The sequence below is a fragment of the Apodemus sylvaticus genome, chromosome 16 (genome assembly GCF_947179515.1).
Source record: "Apodemus sylvaticus chromosome 16, mApoSyl1.1, whole genome shotgun sequence".
Classification (NCBI taxonomy): domain Eukaryota; kingdom Metazoa; phylum Chordata; class Mammalia; order Rodentia; family Muridae; genus Apodemus; species Apodemus sylvaticus.
Genome location: NC_067487.1, coordinates 47,984,125 through 48,005,014, shown reverse-complemented (window position 1 = coordinate 48,005,014; position 20,890 = coordinate 47,984,125). Strand labels below are relative to the sequence as shown.

Genomic DNA, 20,890 nt, shown 5'->3' with positions numbered 1-20,890 from the left:
AGGCTAGCTTTGAACTCCTGATCCTCCTGCCTTCCCCACTAAGGATGTTTGTTACCTTTTGCTACTCATCCAGTTTTCCAGCTCGCTTAGAATGTTCTCATTTCATTATTTATCCAGTTTGCATACCACATACCGCTGCAATCACAGTGACTTCCTTGTTTTATTTTTATTTTCTTTTTGAAATTGAACTTACTATAAAATTTCAGTATTTTTTAATATCAGCATCTGAAAATTAACAAATACTACACCAGACTAGGAGGTTTCCTTAGAATCTTTCTATTCTATAGCAGAGCATCATTTCTAGAGTTTGCATTTGGCAAGAATAATCTTATAAAGCAAACCACCATGTTTTTGACTTGTAGTATATGAAATTATAAAAGTGAAGATAACTAACTTTAGGACTTATTTTATTCTCCAGTGAAACCCAACCCACCACATAACTTATCAGTGACCAACTCAGAAGAATTATCCAGTATATTAAAGCTCACGTGGGTCAATTCAGGTTTGGGTGGTATTTTAAGGCTGAAGTCTGACATCCAATATAGGACCAAAGATGCCTCAACTTGGATACAGGTAACTTAAAGGTTGCTGTTTATTCTAATAGTGTTGGTGCTTTTGTTTGTTTGTTTGTTTGCTTGCTTGCTTGCTTTGAACGCTAATATGAAGACTCGCCTGTTTTCTCAATGTCTTAAGTTTCTGATAATGTGAAACATTTCATTTGACAGACAGACGTGCAGATAGAAAAGCAGTGACCTTTAAGGAAATAAAACAGGGTGACTGGAAGGGCATGCAGGAAGCCATGCAGGTGGATAAGGAGATGTTAAGCATGGAATAGAGTGGGACATGGCACACAGTCCAGACAGCTCTGTCGCCATGGACCAAAACCTGCTCCCTGCTTTTAGAATGGAGTTTTGCTGGCTCATGTTTGTTGTCTTTATTTGGGGGCTGGAGTAACAGATCCCCCACCCCCTCACCCCCCCATGCCCCAGCTCAGGATTCTTACTCTCTGGCCCTTGATAGAGGGTTTGCCAATTCTTTAATTCTAGAAAGGTTTAGTGGGGATCGCAAGGCTGGAAGGGGAGGTGGCGAGCTCTCTTGGATGTCTTGGGGACGGTACTGCATTGACTGCCTGGGAGATTTTGTGCTGTAGTTCCATTCATAACTAATAGCCCACTTTTGTTTTTATTGACTGATTGGTTCATTCTTTTGTTTGTTTGGGTTTTTTTTGTACTACCATGGTTGCAGTTATGAACTTATAAAGATATTAATCCATAGCCTTTGTGCACCTTTATGATACTTCACATATTTTACTGGCTCATAATACAGTCACAGACAGCTAAACAAAATTGGCTTCATTACTCAGACTTCAGAGAGGATGTGTATTTAAAGTTCTTCAAAGTATATCTTAATATCATAGAATCTTAACTCAATAAGAAGTGCATCAAATTTACCATCTGTTTTTGTTTCCAGTATTGAAATGTCAGAGTGGCAGAAAGAAGCAGCTATTTGTGTGTATGTGATCCCCTCCCCCCAGTGTGTGTATGTGATCCCCACCCCAGTGTGTGTATGTGATCCCTCCCCCCAGTGTGTGTATGTGATCCCTCCCCCCAGTGTGTGTATGTGATCCCTCCCCCCAGTGTGTGTATGTGATCCCCCCCAGTGTGCGTATGTGATCCCCCCCCCCCGTGTGTGTGTGTATGTGATCCCTCCTCCCAGTGTGTGTATGTGATCCCCTCTCCCCCAGTGTGTATATGTGATCTCTCCCCACCCCAGTGTGTGTATGTGATCCCCTCTCACCCAGTGTGTATATGTGACCCCTCCCCCAGTGTGTGTATGTGATCCCCTCCCCCAGTGTGTGTATGTGATCCCCTCTCCCCCAGTGTGTATATGTGACCCCTCCCCACCCCAGTGTGTGTATGTGATCCCCTTCCCCAGTGTGTGTATGTGATCCCCTCTGACCCAGTGTGTATATGTGACCCCTCCCCCAGTGTGTGTATGTGATCCCCTCCCCCAGTGTGTGTATGTGATCCCCTCTCCCCCAGTGTGTATATGTGACCCCTCCCCACCCCAGTGTGTGTATGTGATCCCCTTCCCCAGTGTGTGTATGTGATCCCCTCTGACCCAGTGTGTATATGTGACCCCTCCCCCAGTGTGTGTATGTGATCCCCTTCCCCAGTGTGTGTATGTGATCCCCTCTCCCCCAGTGTGTATATGTGACCCCTCCCCACCCCAGTGTGTGTATGTGATCCCCTTCCCCAGTGTGTGTATGTGATCCCCTCTCCCCCAGTGTGTATATGTGACCCCTCCCCCAGTGTGTGTATGTGATCTCTCCCCCCCAGTGTGTATATGTGACCCCTCCCCACCCCAGTGCGTGTATATGTGATCCCCTCCCCAGTGTGTGTGTATGTGACCCCTCCCCCTCCAGTGTGTGTATGTGACCCCTCCCCCCCAGTGTGTGTATGTGACCCCTCCCCCCAGTTACAGAACAGTCCATCTACGCGGCTGACTTCTGCTCTGCTTTGCTTTCAGCGTTTATTTTTGGTATTTATTCTGTGTGCACACGTCACAGCATGTGTGTAGAAGTCACACAGCTCATGGAAGGCAGTTGTCCCTTCCCCCGCGTGGGTTCCAGGAGTGCAGCTCAGGTGTCAGGCTTAGTAACAGGTGCCTTCCCTCCCTGAGCCGTGGCGCCAGTTCCTCGCTTCTCTTTCCTTGGTGGGGTCGCACGGCTTGTTGTTCCCGGATGTGTCTGCTCTTCTCCTGCACACTGTTGTCTGGTGCGCCGGCCTGCCTGATTTCACTGTGGACTCCCATCCATCTCGCTTCCCGGGAGCCACGGGACAGGAGGGGCTCGATGGGAAAGAAGATAGGGCTGAGAATGTGTTTATTCCCTTCTGTGCAGTAAGGTCGTGACTCTAACGCTGCCCTCCTGGAGGCCTTTTCAGGCTCTATCTCCCTTGGCTGGTACAGTGCAGCCCCGAGTGCACTAAGCATTCAGGGTTCCAGCGTTCATATTCTTGCCTGTACCTTTTCTCTAAGCGTCCTTGAAGTGTTTTGGGTTGTTTTTGTGTGTGTGTGTTTGATTATATGTTTGTGTTTAGCTGTTGGATGGGCCTGGTTCTTTAAGACAGGCTCTCAACCTCAGGTAGTACAGCCTGGCTTAGAACTTGCTACTTGCTCTGTCTTCAGTAGTTCAGTCCTCTGCCTGAGACAAGCGCATCGCAGGTCTCATAGAAGGAGGAAAGAATAGGTGGGTGGAGCCCGTAGACCGCCATATCGTTACCTCCATGTCCTTTTCCCCAGTGGCTGAATATGTTAATCTTGCATTAAATTGATTTCTAAAGCTGTGCTCACGTTAGGAACCTTCTCTAAACCACCTTCGGAGGTGTTGATGGTGTCGCTCAATTTGCTTTGTCCTCAGGTCCCTCTTGAAGACACGGCATCTTCCCGAACCTCCTTCACTGTGCAGGACCTTAAGCCTTTTACAGAATATGTGTTTAGGATCCGGTCCATTAAGGAGAATGGGAAGGGCTACTGGAGTGACTGGAGTGAGGAGGCGAGTGGGACGACGTACGAAGACAGTATGTAACCGTGGCGACGTAACTGTGGCGACGGGGAGGCGGGGAGGCGGGGAGACGGGGAGACGGGGAGGCGGGGAGACGGGGAGACGGAAGGCCGGCTGCCCATTATGTTGCTGGACTTTCAAGACACAGTCCTTCCTCACTGCTGTGCATGTGGTTATTTTAGTCAAGCTGTACTGTTGTATTATTTCATTTTTAATGACACCACATAAAAACTTGATATGTATTATTGATAGTATATGTGTATTTGATACCTAAGCAGGTTATATTATAGTACTGTGGAAAGGTATTTTAAATGTCATTTAAAAACCATTCGCTTAGCTTTGTTCAAGGAAGGTGGTCCCAAGATGCCCCAAACTAGAGAATTGTATCCTAACTTAGTAAAATCACAGTCAGAGCTGGCTGTGGTGGTGCCTGCCTTTAATCCCAGCAGAGGCTGGAGGATCTCTGTGAGTTTGAGTTCCAACCTAGCCATGGCTACATAGTGAGACCCTGTCTCAAAACTAAAATTAAACACTGTCAAAATGTGTTATAGATTTTTTTTTTTGTCCCAGCATTTGATAAGCTCTTGGAAAGGGCTGACTGGGGATTTGGGGTGGTTTGCTATAAGTGCTTTTTTTTCCATCATTGATTAAATTATAATTATACATACAGTGCAGAATATGAAAGCTCAAAATGGTATGGGGTCTAAAGAAGGGTCTCTGGGTCTGGAGAGGTGACTCCGTGAGAGAGAGAGAGAGAGAGAGAGAGAGAGAGAGAGAGAGAGAGAGAGAGAGAGAGAGAGAGCGAGAGAGCACACTCTTGCTCTTAGAGGCCTGGAGTTCAATTCTAGTTCAGAGGATCTGACCCTCTCTTCTGGCTTCCATGGGTACTGCATACATACAGTGCATAGACATATGCAGGTAAAACACTCATACACATAAAATGAATATATACGGGAAAGTTAGACTCTCTTCACAAAACTGCTAGCAGCTCTGATCTCCTGTGTACCACCAGCAATCAGTCCTTTGCTGTAGACTATTCTCTTTGGACCTTTTCCTACCATGGTCTCATAGCAGCAGCATTGGCTTGCAAATCCCGTGCCTTCAACCACCTTGCTAGAGGTTTAGGTCACTGTGAACTAAAAATGTCAAAGGCAGCAATGTCCTTCCTTCTATACGGCTTTTCTCGCTCTCACAAACACCATAGAAAGCAGTCTTGTTATGGTCATTTTGAGAATGCTCAATCCAATAACTAGGCTCCTTTGGCTCAGTGAGGGATAGTTTTTGTGTGTGGGGGGGAGATGGGGCATTTGTACTTTGTAACACAGGCTGGCCCTAGTTAGACTCTTGGCAGTCTTCCTGTCTCCACATGCCAAGTGTTAGGATTATACATGAGTCCTCATGCCCAGTTGTTGATGGAGAATTCTTAAAGTGGGTTTTTAGAGGTTTATGGGTCCATTTGTGCAAGTTCATGCAACACCTCAGAACGAGGCAGATGTGGTTAAGTGTGCATCCAGCACTCTCTAGAGCCATCTTAACGCCATCAGATGAAGCATGTCTTCAGCCCGCAGCGTGAAGCTTCTAGGTGCTGCTTGTGTTAAGAGGTGTCTCTGGGTCACGTCCTGTGCACTCCATGGTCTTTATTCTGTCTGAGTGCAGCGCCGTGTAGTACAGTGTGTGAGATCTGTGTCTGGTGCCAGCAGCTCTCAAATGGCTTCCTGCCGGCCTGCCTTCTTACTCTCTCCCTGTGTTCTGTCACTTTCTCACAACCAGCACACCGCTGTGTGGGTTTCACTCAAATACTGTTTTAGTAAACACAGTATTTGCAGGTATTCTTAACAAAGCTCTGGAAAGTCAGAACTTCCAGGAATTTTGTTTTGTTGTTTGAAATGGGAACTCCCGCTCCGGAGCCCACACCCCAGAGCCTACGCCCTGGACTCCTCCCCCCCCCCCCCCCCCAGATGCACTAAGTAGCCATGGCTGGTCATGATTTTCTACCTCCACATCTCCAGTGTGAAGGCGCTGAGGCCCTGCTTACCTGCCTCCTAGAAGAATGTTTTAATGAAGTTACAGTGCTCAGCCTCAGCTTCAGTTCTGCTGCCCTTGTTTGTAGTTACTCACAGTCTAAAAATAGTAAATGAAAAATTTCAGAAATAAACAATCTATAAATTTTAAGTAACTTCATTATATTTTTATTATTCTCCATTATTTACTATCATCCATTGTTGTTAATTTGTTACTATACCTAATTTACAAGTTAAACTTTAGCATGAGTAATGTTTGCAGGAAAAAAATGCATGTAAAACATTCATTACCCTTCAGAGTTCCTGGGGTCCACATGCGCTCATAGAACACGTACCATACAGATTGGAGAGGCTGCTACATCGGTGTGTGTGTGACTGGATCCTAGTGCTCAGAACTGGCTTTTTATATTATGCCCATACAACTAGAGAGACCAGACATACACCAACATCTGTGTTTCCAATTTCATCTTTAGCAAAAAGTAATACAAATAATTCAGTTTCATTTTTTTAAATTACTGTTGGAAGAAAATCTTTATTTTAAAGACTTTGTTCTTGTCTACTGTACTACATGAATACACACACACACACACACAAATAGTGGTGCTTTTTTTGTCTATTTGTAGGAATATACTTACATCTCTAAAGAATACATGACACAGGCCTATAGTCCCAACTGTTCAGAAGGCCAAGGCAGGAGAATCATTTGAGCCTAGAAGTTCTATCCCACCAGGGTAACATAGCAAAACCCCATGTTTTTTTTTATTTGTGTGTGTGTGTGTGTGTGTGTGTGTGTGTGTGTGTATGTATGTATGTGTGTGTGTATGTATATATGTATGTATGTATGTATGTATGTATATGAGATGGTGTATTAGACAGCATTCTCCAGAGTCACAGAACTTAAGGGTAGTCTATATAGTAAGGGAATTTGTTGATGTCAGTCTGTAGTCCAATGGTCAGCAGCAGCTGTGAATGGAAGTCCAAGGATCTAGCAGTTGCTCAGTCCCACAAGGCAAGCAGGCAAAGAAGAGAGAGAGTGAATCTTCCTTCTTCCAATGTCCTTAAGTAGGTCTCCAGCAGAAGGTGTGGCCCAGATTACCACCACGCCTGTATCTGGGACTTGCTTTGTTCCAGATGACCTTGAACTCAGAGATCTCCCCGTCTTAATCTGGGATTCTGGGATTCATAGCCACTATGCCTCAAGATCTCTATGCTGAGATCCAGGTCAAAAACTTGTATCTCTCAGCCTCCAGATTAGGATCGCAGGTGAGCCTTCCAATTCTGGATTGTAGTTCATTCCAGATAGAATCAAGTTGACAACTAGGAATAGCCACTACAGATGGTGATGTAAATTCTCAGTTGTCACCCTGACTAAGGACAAACATGTTGTACTGCAGTGGGCCTGCTGTTGTAAAGAGGAATGCTGTGTGATTGCAGGGCAAGACCACTAAGAACAGAAAGAATTACTTCAGAATTTTACCGTATTGTTAAGATAAAAAGCATTTTATTTTATGAAGTTTGTGTTTTCTTTAGGACCATCCAAACCACCAAGTTTCTGGTATAAGATAAATCCATCCCATGAACAGGGATATAGATCTGCACGGCTCATATGGAAGGTAAAAAAAGATAAAAAGATTTATACTCTTATCTCATATAAATGTACTTGTATTTTAAGTTTAACTTTTTAACACTAAAATTTTTATTCATCTGTATTTCCTCCAGACATTTAATAATGTTACTGTATAAAAACACAAAGCCGTATATAGCTGCTGAAGAGGCCAACCAAGTTCATGAGCTCAGCTGATCCATCATTTTGGATTTGGCACAGTTCATAGAAGGGTAACCTCTATAAAAACAAGACCGTGCTCTAAATGAACTCACTAGGGAACCTCCTAGGAAAGGCTTGAGAGGCTTGGAGAGAGTAGGATGTGGGCCGGTGGGGCCAGGCGTCTACACCTGCACGGCACACTGCACAGGGAGAGAGAAAAATTTACTGAAGCACCAAAGATGGAGACCAGCGTCTCAGCTGTGCACAGTACTGCAGAGACAGAGGCTAGACCACACTGCCTGCCGGGTTCAGTTGATGGTTTTGTTTTCCTGTTTTGTTTGTTTGTTTGTTTGTTTGTTTTTATTCTTAGCAAGTACTACTAAATTCAAAATGAGCTCAGACTGAAGAGGCAGCTCAGCTGTTATGAGCACTGGCTGCTCTTCCAGAGTATCCATCCACGTTTGGTTCTTAGCACCCACATAGTAGCCTGCAACTGTCTGTAGGGATCTAGCAATTTTTTTCTGACCTCCAGGTATGCATGCAATACACTAACAGACATGCAGGTATAACATTAATTAAAAATAAATCTTTTTTTTTTATGAGTTTGCCTTTTCCTTCCAATTAATTATTTACAGGTTTGACATACTGGCAGAATTTGTAGACATGAAAAGTTGATTATTCATGATTCATGAAATAATTTTTGGTAAATGTTTATTGTAGGCATTACCTCTTTCTGAAGCCAATGGGAAAATCTTGGATTATGAAGTGATTCTTACACAGTCAAAGTCAATTTCACAAACGTTCACGGTTAATGATACAGAGTTGGTAGTAAATCTCACCAATAATCGCTATGTAGTGTCTCTAGCAGCAAGAAACATGGTTGGCAAATCAGTTGCCACTGCCCTCAGCATCCCTGGCTCCCACTTCAAAGGTGCGTATTGGTAGGGCGGAGCCGTGGTGGGGATGCGGGGTGTGGATGGCAATCTGGGAGGCATGGCGGACCAGCTGCTCTCTGACATCAGGGGCAGTCGTGATTGCAGTTGGGGGCTTCTTCCATCAACACTCGTGAGAGTCTTCAACCCTGTGCAGTCCATTTGAACTTTGCAGCTAGCTAGCTTACTAATTTATTTAAGTGTTTCCTGATAATTTGCTTTTTTGAAATACTGCTTCAAGATTCTAGGAATTTTCTTTGCATGTGACATAAATATATTATTTATCTCTAGCTGTTAAAGACAAAGACACAGTTATAAACTTAAATACATAAAACCTTTGGACATGACTCTAAAATATTAAAATATCAGATTTGTCAATGACTGATTTTTATCTGCATTAATTTTTTTTTTAAAGCTTCTCACCCTGTAGAGGATCTTAAAGCCTTTCCAAAAGATAATCTGCTCTGGGTAGAATGGACGCCTCCATCTAAATCTGTGAACAAATACATCCTAGAGTGGTGTGTGTTGTCAGAGAACTCACCCTGTATCCCAGACTGGCAGCAAGAAGATGCTCCTGTGAATCGGACCCACCTGAGAGGTACACCTACTCAGCGCATGAGTAGACAGTGTTCTTCTAACCCCAGGACACAGTGTCCTTCCCATGTTTTCTGTCTTTGTCTTCTGTTATCTAGGTATTGCGGGCCACTAAAAAGGCTCACAGCCTCACTGTGACTGCATGTGTGACTTAGCAAGTTACGCTTTGACTCTTAGCCTCTCTGAACCACAGGGTCCCTGTACAGGGAGAAGGGCCAGTACTTTTCTAAAAAACAAAAATACAAACGAAAACCCTTATATTACTTTATAGAACTGTACAGAAAACCTAGTCCAGCCTTTACTACCAGTTGTGTGTTTGTTTGTTACGTGTGCTCAATTCAGGTAACGCTCTCATCATCCAGATGTAAAACAGTTCCCTAGTTTAACTTCCAGGGCTGTTGAGTGCAGGCAGCCCAGCCAGAGGGCGTTCCGGGTTCTAACACAGATGGTGATAATGGCTGCTAATGGTGATACAGTGCATGGTTGTAAAGTCATATAATAGCGTTAAAGAAAACAAAAAACTGCTCCATGTAGTTCTTTAATTCATAAAGAAGGGTGACCATTGGGGTTTGGCTGTGGGTAAAGAGCACGCCGTAAGCAGGGTTGGCTCTTACCAAGCTGCTGTACAATCTTGATAAACTGAGATGTCTCCTTTATCGACCTTACCAAATAAAACCATGGGGCTGGGCAGCAGGCAACCTAGGAGCTTAGAGAGCATGTGGTCAGCTCAGAGACAAAGGCCTCAGGGCTCAGTTCCCTGAAAGAGTCATCAGTCGAGCAGAATTTAGAAATGGCCTCTTTTTATCATAGATATCAAGAAAAGGTAAACTTGCTCATTTTAGGAAGACAAAGTTGCATATAATTTTATGAATGTTACTGAAGGAAATAGAGATTCATGGCAAAGGTATAAACAGCCTTAAGAATGACCTTGTTCACTGGTGCGTAGGATACATATTTTATGCTATTTACCTAGTCACTAAACCACATTTCAGGGGTCTGATAAAAATTATTTGATAATTTGGAAGGATTAGAAATAAACAAAGAACTGTATCTAAGGTTTTTTCTTTTACAGTTGAGCAGGAAGCAGCCTCACTCGTTTTTTTCCAGCTGTTCTCACTAACCACAGCTGGGCGTTGGTGCTCTGCCTTAATCTCACTGTTGCACCTTGGCAGGTCCCCAAATTAGCTGAAATACTGACTTAGGGTTTCCACTGCTGTAAGAGACACCATGACCGAGGCAACTCTTAGAAAGGACACATTCCTTTGGGGTTGGCTTACAGGGTCAGAGGTCAGTCCATTATCATCATGGCGGCATGCTGGCAGACATAGTGCTGGAGGAGCTGAGACTTCTACATCTTGGTCTGAAAGCAGCAGAAAGAGACTGTCCCACACTCAGCATGGATCGAACAATGGGATGTCAAAGCCTGCTCCCACAGTGACACACTTCCTCCAACAAGGCCACACCTGCCAATAGTGCCGCTCTCTGTGGGCCTGTGGGGGTCATTTTCTTTCAAACCACCACAAATACCAAAGCTGTTCCAGAATAATCTGAAGTGTTTACTAATCCCAACATAGAGGCAGGCACTGTTTTTATTAGCAATATAAACACTTTCTGTACTTTCTGATTCACTGTTCCGACACTAAAAGTAGCCTTGTGGTTTTTGTCAGCTAGATAGCTCATCGTAGCCCTGCACTCAGTGTAGACCAGGCTAGCTTCCAGGTCATCACTGTGTTCCTCTCACCCAGGCTGTCTGAATGGCAGGATTACACAGCCAACATTTTACTATATTAAGTTTATGTTTGGTATACAAAGGATTGTTTGATATATAAAACTGCAGTTTTTAGAAGAAAGTAAAACTAAATGGTCATATAAGGTAAAAATCTCATTTGAGGAAAATTCCTTTTCTCTGCTCTTCTTGTCGTAGGACACCTACTGGAAAGCAAGTGCTATCTGATCACAGTGACCCCAGTGTTTGCCTATGGGCCCGGAAGCCCCGAGTCCATAAAGGCCTACCTCAGACAAGCAGGTAGGTCCATCACCGAGACGTTTTATCACTTTTAAGTAAGACTCCTCTGTGGGCAGTGGTGGCGCACGCCTTTAATCCCAGTGCTGGGGATGCAGATGCGGGTGGATCTCTGAGTTCCAGGCCAGCCTGGTCTACAGAATGCCTTCTAGAATGGCCAGCTCTACACAGAGAAACCCTGTCTTGAAAACAAAACAAACAAAAAAGCACCCCCAATAATTCGATCCTAAGGTCCCTTTACTGACTAGTGCTAATTCGTAAACGCATGCTTCTCAGTTCGCCAATGCACTTCCTCTCCTACAGCTCCTTCCAGAGGACCGACTGTTCGGACAAAGAAAGTGGGGAAAAATGAGGCTGTCTTAGAGTGGGACCAACTTCCTGTGGATGTTCAGAACGGATTTATTAGAAACTACTCCATATCGTATAGAACCAGCGTCGGAAAGGAAACGGGTAATAAAATTGTAGCAACTACTAAGGATATGTTACTAAAGCTTTTTATGTTTTTAAATACTTGTTTCTCACATAATGTGTTTGATAGTACATAACACCCTTAGCAGACATTTGCAAATGTCTCATGTTTATGATGCTATTTTTTTAAATATTGTATTGTAGGTGTGTTAGTTAAGGTTTTACTACCATGAACAGACACCATGACCAAGGACAATGTTTAATTGGGGCTGGCTTATAGGTTCTGAGGTTCAGTCCATTATCATCAAGATGGGAGTATGGCAGCTTCCAGGCAGGCATGGTGCAGGAGGAGCTGAGAATTCTAAATCCTCTTCTGAATGCCACTAAGAGAAGATTGGCTACCAGGCGAGGCTCTTAAAGCCCACGCCCACAGTGACACACCTACTCCAACAAGCCCACACCTCCTAATAGTGCCACTCCCTGGGCCAAGCATATTCAAACCATCAGTAATAGTAGTGTGGCTAGCAGTATGGCTGAGCAGGTAAAGGCACTTGCCACCAAACCTAATGACCTCAGTGCAACCCCTGGGTCTCGCATGGTGGAGGGCGGGGGAGCAAGCTGTGAATTCAGTCACAAAAGTTGTCCTCTGACCTTCATACATACAGAGAGAGAGAGAGAGAGAGAGAGAGAGAGAGAGAGAGAGAGAGAGAGAGAGAGAGAGAACCATACACACACAGAGTAAATAAATGTGATTTTACAAAGATTTTAAACTTTAAATATATATTGTTTTGTTCTTACAGAATTTTTAGTTACAAATACTTGCTGGGAAAGTATTTTTAATACCTCACAATGGGACAGATAAATCCAAAACATTGGGTAAAAGAGCTGTTGTTTCTCCTTCCAGTTGTGCATGTGGATTCGTCTCACACAGAGTACACACTGTCCTCTCTGAGTAGTGACACACTGTACATGGTCCGAATGGCAGCGTACACAGATGAAGGTGGGAAAGATGGGCCGGAGTTCACTTTTACAACACCAAAGTTCGGTAAGACATCGTGAAGCTTTATGTTTGAAGTTCAATTTGATTAGAAATGAAGTTTCTGTGTAAAGTGTTGTTTTAAAGTACACTGGGATGGAGGCAGCTCAGAGGCAGCACTTACCCGCGTGGAAGCCAGGGTTCCCCTCAGCATGGCAGGGTGGGTGGACGGCACAGAGTGGGTGTGTACTTAGGATGCTGGTGCCTGCCCATCTGGTGTAGGTTGCCGATGTGTATGAGCTTTCCTTTTGGCTCCTGTGTGACCGTGGTAGCTGATTCCCCTGCACATTAGATCTCAGAGCTGACTGCCTCCCTTCATGGCTTCCCTTTTTTTTTCAGAGTAGATTGTGTAGGTCTCCATCTTTGACAGGTTGCTTGAGAAACTAGTCTGGTTCATTCCCTTTGCTGCTGAAATCAGTTTCCAGTCCTACCTTCCTGGGGAAGCTGCCCATTGCACGGATGTAAATGATGAAATGATTCACTGAGGAAAACAGGCCAAGGTGGAAGGAGTGACATCCTACCCAGTGCTGGAATTGAGTTTCCCTGTTCTTTCTAACCTTCAGCATAAAGTGTGCTGGCTGCTGGGGCCCTGGTTCACACAGCCTGCTCCTGTTCTGCTTGCCTTGTACTTTTTCATGTGTCCATCATCGTTTACGCCCTTACCCTTGTGCAGCTGCTCTGTGCACTATCATCGTTTACACCCTTACCCTTGTGTGGCTGCTTTGTGGCCTCTCTGACAACTTATAGTACGTTCTTTTCTTTTTTGAATCGTCATAGATTTTATTTATTTTATTGAAACTATTTGTAATTCCCCAAATGGCACCATGGTTATGTTCTACAGTAATGTCCATGTTCATTGTTGAATGTAAAGATAACATAGGAATGTGATTACATAAAATCCTGATCTTTCCTACAAGGGAAAAAAATCAGTTTCGTTTCTGGAATGAGAGTCCACATGATGACATGCTAATAGATATGTAACGGTTAATACTTAGAACAAACACTGGGAAAAAAAAGTAAAACTTTAAAAGTATTTTCCTAGTTACAGAAGTCATATATCCTATAGGACATGTTTACAATATTCTATTCTCAAATATAATCTAACAATATCTGACTGTTTGCATTTTTAAAAATGGATTAGTAATACTAAAACTATTTTATAATTTGATTTATTTTTGTTGTCATTGTTGCCCATGTGCAGTTTGCATCATAGCCTGCTCAAATGGCTTGGGAGTCTTGCCCCAAAGACTTGAGCGTAGTTGAAGAAATACCGCCAAAAGTAAATAAACTAATTTAATCAGTAAGCAGTGTGAGTCCAAAGCCATCGCAGAGGCCGTCTTGCCTTTAGAAACAAAGCTGCAGTTATGATGTGGAACGTGGGACATAGGAAGCACAGGGCCCAGGACAGCACGCGACAGATGCAGAGCTAGGCTTAGCAGTTAGGAGAGTGGCTGTAAGTGACCCCAGCCAGCCTTAGCACTCAAGGGATACCACTGGAGGGTGACAGTGTTCAGGTTCCCAGCCCTGCCTTCCTTCCCCTCCTGCTTAAGAGTGTAAGTGAGCACCACTGCGCCGCCAGCTCTGCTGCTCTTCAGGTGCCGTGTCCTCTTGTGCCACCTCCTGCCTCAGCAGCATCTCCTTAAATTCTTGGTGGCAGTAGACATATCATCATTTGAAGCTGAACTGTCTTTTTTTCTCTCCCTGCCAATGTGTGCTTTATGTTTATTATATAGCAAGGTTTGCAATGTAAGGACAATTGTCTGAGATTAACCCAAGGACACAGAGAGGAAGAAAAAGCTACCTCAAAACCTGAAAACCACCAGGGTGGGCAAAAGGAATGTATACTTTGTCAGTGATCTGCAACTCAGGCACTTGGAAACAGGCAGGAAAGCCTAACTGATCCGCAGCGACTCTGGGCAGCTGGGTACACTGCAGGGCACTGTCTCCATGCACAAGAAAGTCAAGCCGTGTCCAGTGGAGATGATAATGGGGTTCCTCTTTTTCTGTGTATTAACAGTTCTTTCTTATTATACCCTTTGTGCTTTTTTAGCTCAAGGAGAAATAGAAGCCATAGTGGTGCCTGTGTGCCTAGCATTCCTCCTGACGACTCTGCTGGGAGTCTTGTTCTGCTTTAACAAACGAGACCTGTAAGTCGCAGCTCACACGGTCGTATTCAACTGTTTGATGTTACGCTGAGCTCTGGTTGTGCACGGTGCTTGCCCGCCACCTGCGCTCATCCCCACTCCTGCAAAAACACCCTTGTTTGGTTTCAGTCTGTGCTGTCTCAGCCTCTGCCCACGGGGACTAGCTTGCTCTCCGTTGTCGTAGCTTTGTCTGATCTAGAATTTCACGTGCACAGGGAATCAGGGGGTCGCAGGCTTCTCACATTCAGCAGTTTTGTTGCTTATGTTAATTTTTCCTCCTTTGTGCTCCTGAATCACGATCAGTAGTTGGGTGTATGAGAGTTTGCAGGTTTTTAATTCTTGCCTGTTGTTTTATAAAACAGCCATGAATATTCACATTCCACACTCTGTGGGTGCATGTTTGCGTGGCTCTGAGATAATCATGTTAACTTTGTCAGAAGTCATTGGAAACAGGCATGTAGCTCCGTGTCAGCATTCACATGGCACATGCAGGGCTCTAGGTTCCATTTCCAGCCCCACAAGAAAAAAATAAAGAGTCCCAGGCGTCTCAGGGTCTCCGCCATCTTGCAAGTGCCCCTCCTCGTTAGCACTTGGTCCCCAGGCGTTCCTTCAGTTTGGTTGTTCTGAGACTGAGCAGGCTTGCAGGCCTCGGCTTTCACCCCACCCCGACTGCTGCGCCTCTCCTCATGAGTCACCGGCTTGCTGTGCTTTATCTATTAAAGCCCTTTGTCCAGTTTTAAATTGGGGTGGTTTTTGTTGTTGTTTTTGGTTTTTTGCTAATATTGAGTTGTAAATGTTCTTTTTGTTTAGAAACAAACATTTTTGTCGAATACATGTTTTGCAAATTTTGTCCCAGTTTCTGTATTTTATTTCCTTAACTATGATTTTGGGGAAGCAGAAGTTTTCAATTTAGAAGTTCCTTTCCCAGGCTTTTCTTCTGGTTCTTGCATTTTGTACTCTCTTTAAGAAATCTGCCTAACCCAGGGTTATGTTTTCTTCTAGAAGTTTGGTAATTTTAGCTCTAACATCTGTAATCCATTCTGAATTAATGTGGGGACATGACATAAATCAGCGTCAAGTTTCTGCCCCCACCAATCTAGTTCTATTGATGTTGAAAATAGCTTCTTTTCAAATAAATGTATTTACCTCTAGGCTCTCATTTCTGTTTTCCTGAACTGTGTGTGTTCCTTTTTAACCTTTGATATTTTGAGATTGGGTTTTCTAGCGCCCATGTTGGTCCTGAGCGGCTGTTGCTGCTGCAGCGTCCCAACTGTTGGTTTACAGCATGAGGGTGCTTCTGCTCTCCCCGGTGACGTCTTGTCTTCTGTGGAAAAACCAAGTTTATCAGATTTTACTTGTTGTCCGTTAGATACCACTTTTATGTAATTTTCAGACTGGGTGCTCTTACTTGAAAGTTAAAGTCTTTGTATTGTTACGAGTGTTCTACATATACCTTGCTTCTTTTCCCTTCAGAATCAAAAAACACATCTGGCCTAATGTTCCAGATCCTTCAAAGAGTCACATCGCCCAGTGGTCACCTCACACCCCACCCAGGGTAAGATACTGTCTTCTCATTGACTAGGATTCATTGATAGAGTTTAACCAAAGGATGTTTAGGCTGAATGAAAAGGAAGCAGGATGCAGACGGCAGCTGTGAAAATCGTAGGTAATCCCTCCTCACTCCAGCACACTGTCTGTCTGTCTGTCTGTCTGTCCGTCCTAGAACATTTGTGCAGATGTTCCTCACACTGCTCAGTGCACGCAGCAAATACTTTGTCGAAAATGGAAACTGAGGACCTGCTACACATGGGTGTGTGACGGGATGTTAAGTCCTAGCTAATGTCTGCTACCCTCACCCTGCAGATGAGATCTGGGAACTGCACTAGACTCTTCACACTTGACAGACCCTAGAGGGGAAAGCCTTCCGTTTACCCTAATAATCCTAAACTTAACTCTGAGGTTATACCTGTAACCTCATAAAGTTTGCCAAACCTCATTTATTCAAGTTTGAGTTTTTAATGTTTTCATATTTTTTCTTAACTGTTTAATTCTAGGCTGCCTACTGTAGATATGAAATATTCAGTACTATTTATAGCCTACTTGCTTATAACAATATTAATTTGGAAACTGGAAATTCAGCCTGATCCAGATCTTGGTTATTTTATGTATCTGCATTCAGCTGGTTACAGAGACTCCTTGAGATGGCTGAGTCTCACCCCTGGAAGTCACTAAAAAGCTTCAAAGATGCACTAGCCCTTAAAATTTAAACAAGCTGTAATGTGGGGCTCAGAGAGATGGCTCAATGATTTAAAAAGCTGAAATATGCCAGAGTGACCATTCATTTTTCTCTTTCCAGCACAATTTTAACTCCAAAGATCAAATGTACTCAGACGGCAATTTCACAGACGTGAGTGTTGTGGAAATAGAGGCAAACAACAAAAAGCCTTGTCCAGATGACCTGAAGTCCTTGGACCTGTTCAAGAAGGAGAAACTGAGCACGGAAGGGCACAGCAGCGGCATCGGGGGGTCCTCGTGCATGTCCTCTTCCAGGCCCAGCATCTCCAGCAGCGAGGAGACCGAGTCTGCTCAGAGCACCGCGAGCACGGTGCAGTACTCCACCGTGGTGCACAGCGGCTACAGGCACCAGGTCCCCTCAGTGCAGGTGTTCTCAAGGTCTGAGTCCACCCAGCCCCTGCTGGACTCCGAGGAGCGGCCGGAAGACCTGCAGCTGGTGGGTCCTGTGGACAGCGGGGAGGAGATCTTGCCCCGGCAACAGTATTTCACACAGAACTGCGGTCAGTTGGAAGCCACTACAGATATCTCACATTTTGAAAGGTCAGGCCAGGTTCCGCCCGGCAGCGAGGAGGATTTTGTCAGACTGAGACGGCAGCAGCTCTCGGATCCCTTTTCGCAGCCCTGTGGATCTGAGCAGCGCAGGCTGTTTCAGGAAGGTTCTGCAGCAGACGCTCTCGGCACAGGGACTGACGGACAGATAGAGAGATTTGAATCTGTTGGAATGGAGACAGTGATCGATGAAGAAATTCCCAAAAGTTACTTGCCACAGACTGTAAGGCAAGGTGGCTACATGCCGCAGTGAAGGACTGGCTGCTGTGCGACTTCAGCAGGACTGCAGAGTAAAGCTGAAACACGGTGACTTCAGATGAGAGCTGATCTTCACTCCTGAAGATAATCATTGCCTTTAAGGACAGAGTCACAACTGGGCCATCTCCATTCCAGAATGTCTGGATTCTCCTTCAAGCACTACATGAACTGACTGTATCCTCTGTATAGCCAGGGGACTCTGCACTGTTTCAGGATGTTTGCACTGCCGGAAACTAAGTGTGTCTGAGTTTATAAAGCTTTTGTTTTGCTACACAGAAAACGGGGGATTCAAAGAGCCACGGCGTCCTGCAGCTGTGCCGGCTTTGATGAGACTGTCATCCACGTGCAGGAGCAAAGGTGTGAACCTCCTCAGCCAATAGCGCCATTTAAAAGTGCCGTGGGCGGACTGTCCAGATTGTGTCATCTAGAAAAAGAAAGAGAGGAGGGGTGGTTCCTTTCCAGGTCTATAATTAGGGAATATAGGCCTACTCCTTGCTGTTGGTATCAATGCCACCAGTTTTTACTGAAGAAAAGAATGAACTTTAAAAATAAGCAACATAGAAGCACCCATTTTCTTATATTCACCTAAAACCTCACAAAAATATGTTCATTATTGAGAATGTCTTTCAAAGTCAGTTTCATCAACCCTATAGTGGACCAGGCTGGCCTCAAACTCACAGAGATCTGTCTGCCTCTGCCTCCAGAGTACTGGGATTAAAGGCATGCACCACCACTGCTCGGCTTAAAAAATTGCTGTTTTTAAAGACTTAAGTTGTTGACATTTTCTGAACATACATAAACACACCAGGAACAGATGATTCTAGAGGTTGGTTGAGGAAGCACTTTATCCAGAATGTCTTCAATATTAAATTACTTTAATTGACTCCACCTTGTTTTTATTTTCAAGAATAGTAAGGTGTTTGCTGAAGGGTGGCACTGCCCAGAGCCTCAGGCAGTCCCAAAACACACACCCGGATGTCAGTGACCACCACAGTGGCAGAAGTCCTACAGAGTTGACGAAGCCATAAGGGCTTTGCTAGCTTGCTGGGCGGGCACTGAGCCCACAGCCTTGTACATGCTGGACACGCAGTCTACCCCTGAGCTACTCATCTACACATCCCGTTCTGTTCTCTAGGCTCAAGTGATCCTCCTGTCCCAGCTTCCTGAGTGTCTGGGACTTTGGGGGTGTGCTGCCACACACCCAACCAGGTATTTTTTTATAATTGCCATTTATGAGGTAGAGTTTTCACATAATTTAGGACTATCTTAAACCTATCCCTTCCAGTTGCTTTATTAAGGGATAGCCCAGGCATCCAGTGTTTATCACTAAAGCCATTAACGTATTTGTGCCTAACTTTCTGGGTGGACTGGAATTGGCGGAGCGCAATAGTGGCTGATTACCACCAAGTGTGCTCACAGGAAAAGGATTTAAAGTTTCAGTTAAATCATTTATAGCCGGTAGCACACAGCGCCTGAGGAGTTGATATGCACTTAATTGGATGCAGTTTCACCTTTTACTCTCAGAAGGTTGTTTATCTTCTACTTGCTGATGTGTTATCATTTGTATTTTTATACTGAGTAATCCTTTTCTGAGTTCTTTCACATGTATACCCGCGTGAGACAGTGCGTGCTCTGGTATGTTCAGTTGCCTTCTTGGGGAACCCAGCCTGGAATCGCTAAAATGCCGGAAGTAAAGAGAAATGGTGGAAGTCAGGCACAGGGAGGCCAGGTCAGGGTCAGAGAGACCAGAATCCACACTACAAGGCCGGCTCCATCGCCACTCATGCTGGACATCAGAGCCTGGCCCCAGGCAGGACTGGATTTTCCATGTTTATATCTGCCGGGAAATTAACACTTGCTAAATTTCTCATTTTCTCACAGCAGTCTGGTCATGTGACTCATCTATGTTTAGCTGTAACTTTCCTCATATCAGTCAGTGGTGCTGTGCACATTGCTGTGGAGTCTATACTGGGGCAGGGCAGTTACCCGGTGTGAGTTGAGGAATGGGCGTAGAGATCACTGAAGGAAGGACCTCCTGGAAGCAAGCTTGCATGTCAGATCCCACGCAGAAAGTGTCCCAGCGAGCTGGGCCTCCGCCAGCAGGGACGGTGTGTGCTCACCACGTGACCATTCCTTCAGCAGGTGTATAATGGAACACCTTTCTTTGCTCTAAGAGAAAAAAAACAATCTTAAAATTCATCTTAAATACAGACTTTGCTGCAGCATGTTTTAGAATAATCTGGATGCATGTACCTTGTATTTTAGGTAGGCAGAGAAACTAATCGGGCTTCTTTATGTAAAACCAATCTAATAAAGCTAGTTCTGTACATGGTCTTTTATTCTTTCATGTGTAAAAATGTAGTTTAAGGCACATCCGAAAACAGCCCGTCTGTGGCCAAAACTAGTTCACTGCTTCTAATGCAGTTGCCTCTTTAGGATTGAAAGAACAAGGAGGGTTTCATGCTGGATGGCTGTTACCAGACATTCTCAGTCTTCTGCTCCAACAAAACGTCTTAGTCCTTTGAAAGCAGTAGGGACTCAGAGAAGCAGAAGTAGGAAAAGTGCAACCCAACCCCTCCCCTCCCCCCCTCCCTCCCCTACCCTCCCCCTCCCTCCCCCTCCCAGCCCCTCCCCCCTCCCTCCCAGCTACAGTTCATTCAGTCTGCACAGCTCCTGAGCTGTGATCATCAGCTCATCCAGGATGTAGGGCTTTTTCGGGTTTTTTTGGTTTTGTTTTTTTTGATTCTGTGGTGTTTTGGTTTTTCAAGACAGGGTTTCTCTATGTGGCCTTGACTGTCCTGGATCCACACCTGCCTGATGTGCCACTGTCTGGCAAGACCGTAGTTCTTATTGTGAACTGAAAGGGTTAAAGAGGTAGAGGAGCTTACTGGATTGTAGCTTTTGATTTTTTTTTCTCAACCCTAATTTTAATAACGGTTCTTAAATGCTTTAACCTTCCTTCTAGCCCACCACCTACCAGAGGGAGTAGAAAAGAAAGGATACGGGGGAGGGGAGAGGTGGACCTGTTTAGAAATGGTTCTTTGGAGTAAATCCTGTCTGCATTGTCAGGAAATCAGCAGTTCAGTTCACAGGTCAGCAGTGGTAGCTCGATCCACTCGCAAACACTTCACGGATACACCAGCAGTCCAGTTCGGTAGAGCCGGGATAGCAGCAGCCAGGGCACGGCCTAGCAAGAATGGTCAGGCCTCAGCCTCAGCTCAAGTCAGCAGGAAGAACTAGGAGATGTTCTGAGCTGTGCCTCTAGCAACAAAACGTAGATATGCAAGCAAGCCAGGCCGA

The 20,890-nt window shown here is 44.7% G+C and overlaps 1 protein-coding gene across 5 annotated transcripts in view; it reads left to right on the top strand.

The window, feature by feature from the left end:
* Positions 1–19,917, top strand: part of Il6st (interleukin 6 cytokine family signal transducer) — a 46,753-nt gene extending 26,836 nt beyond the window's left edge. For 4 of the 5 annotated variants that reach the window (XM_052159287.1, XM_052159284.1, XM_052159286.1 and 1 more), the window contains 11 exons: positions 419–573; positions 3,422–3,581; positions 7,117–7,199; positions 8,072–8,282; positions 8,699–8,881; positions 10,802–10,903; positions 11,204–11,350; positions 12,213–12,353; positions 14,395–14,491; positions 15,962–16,043; positions 16,845–19,917. In XM_052159287.1, the coding sequence (XP_052015247.1) occupies positions 419–573; positions 3,422–3,581; positions 7,117–7,199; positions 8,072–8,282; positions 8,699–8,881; positions 10,802–10,903; positions 11,204–11,350; positions 12,213–12,353; positions 14,395–14,491; positions 15,962–16,043; positions 16,845–17,585 (2,102 nt within the window). In that variant the 3' untranslated portion in view covers positions 17,586–19,917. Of the gene's footprint in view, positions 1–418; positions 574–3,421; positions 3,582–7,116; positions 7,200–8,071; positions 8,283–8,698; positions 8,882–10,801; positions 10,904–11,203; positions 11,351–12,212; positions 12,354–14,394; positions 14,492–15,961; positions 16,044–16,844 lie in introns of those variants that run through there. The other variant, XM_052159288.1, reaches the window with a different exon arrangement.
* Positions 19,918–20,890: the final 973 nt, after the last annotated feature.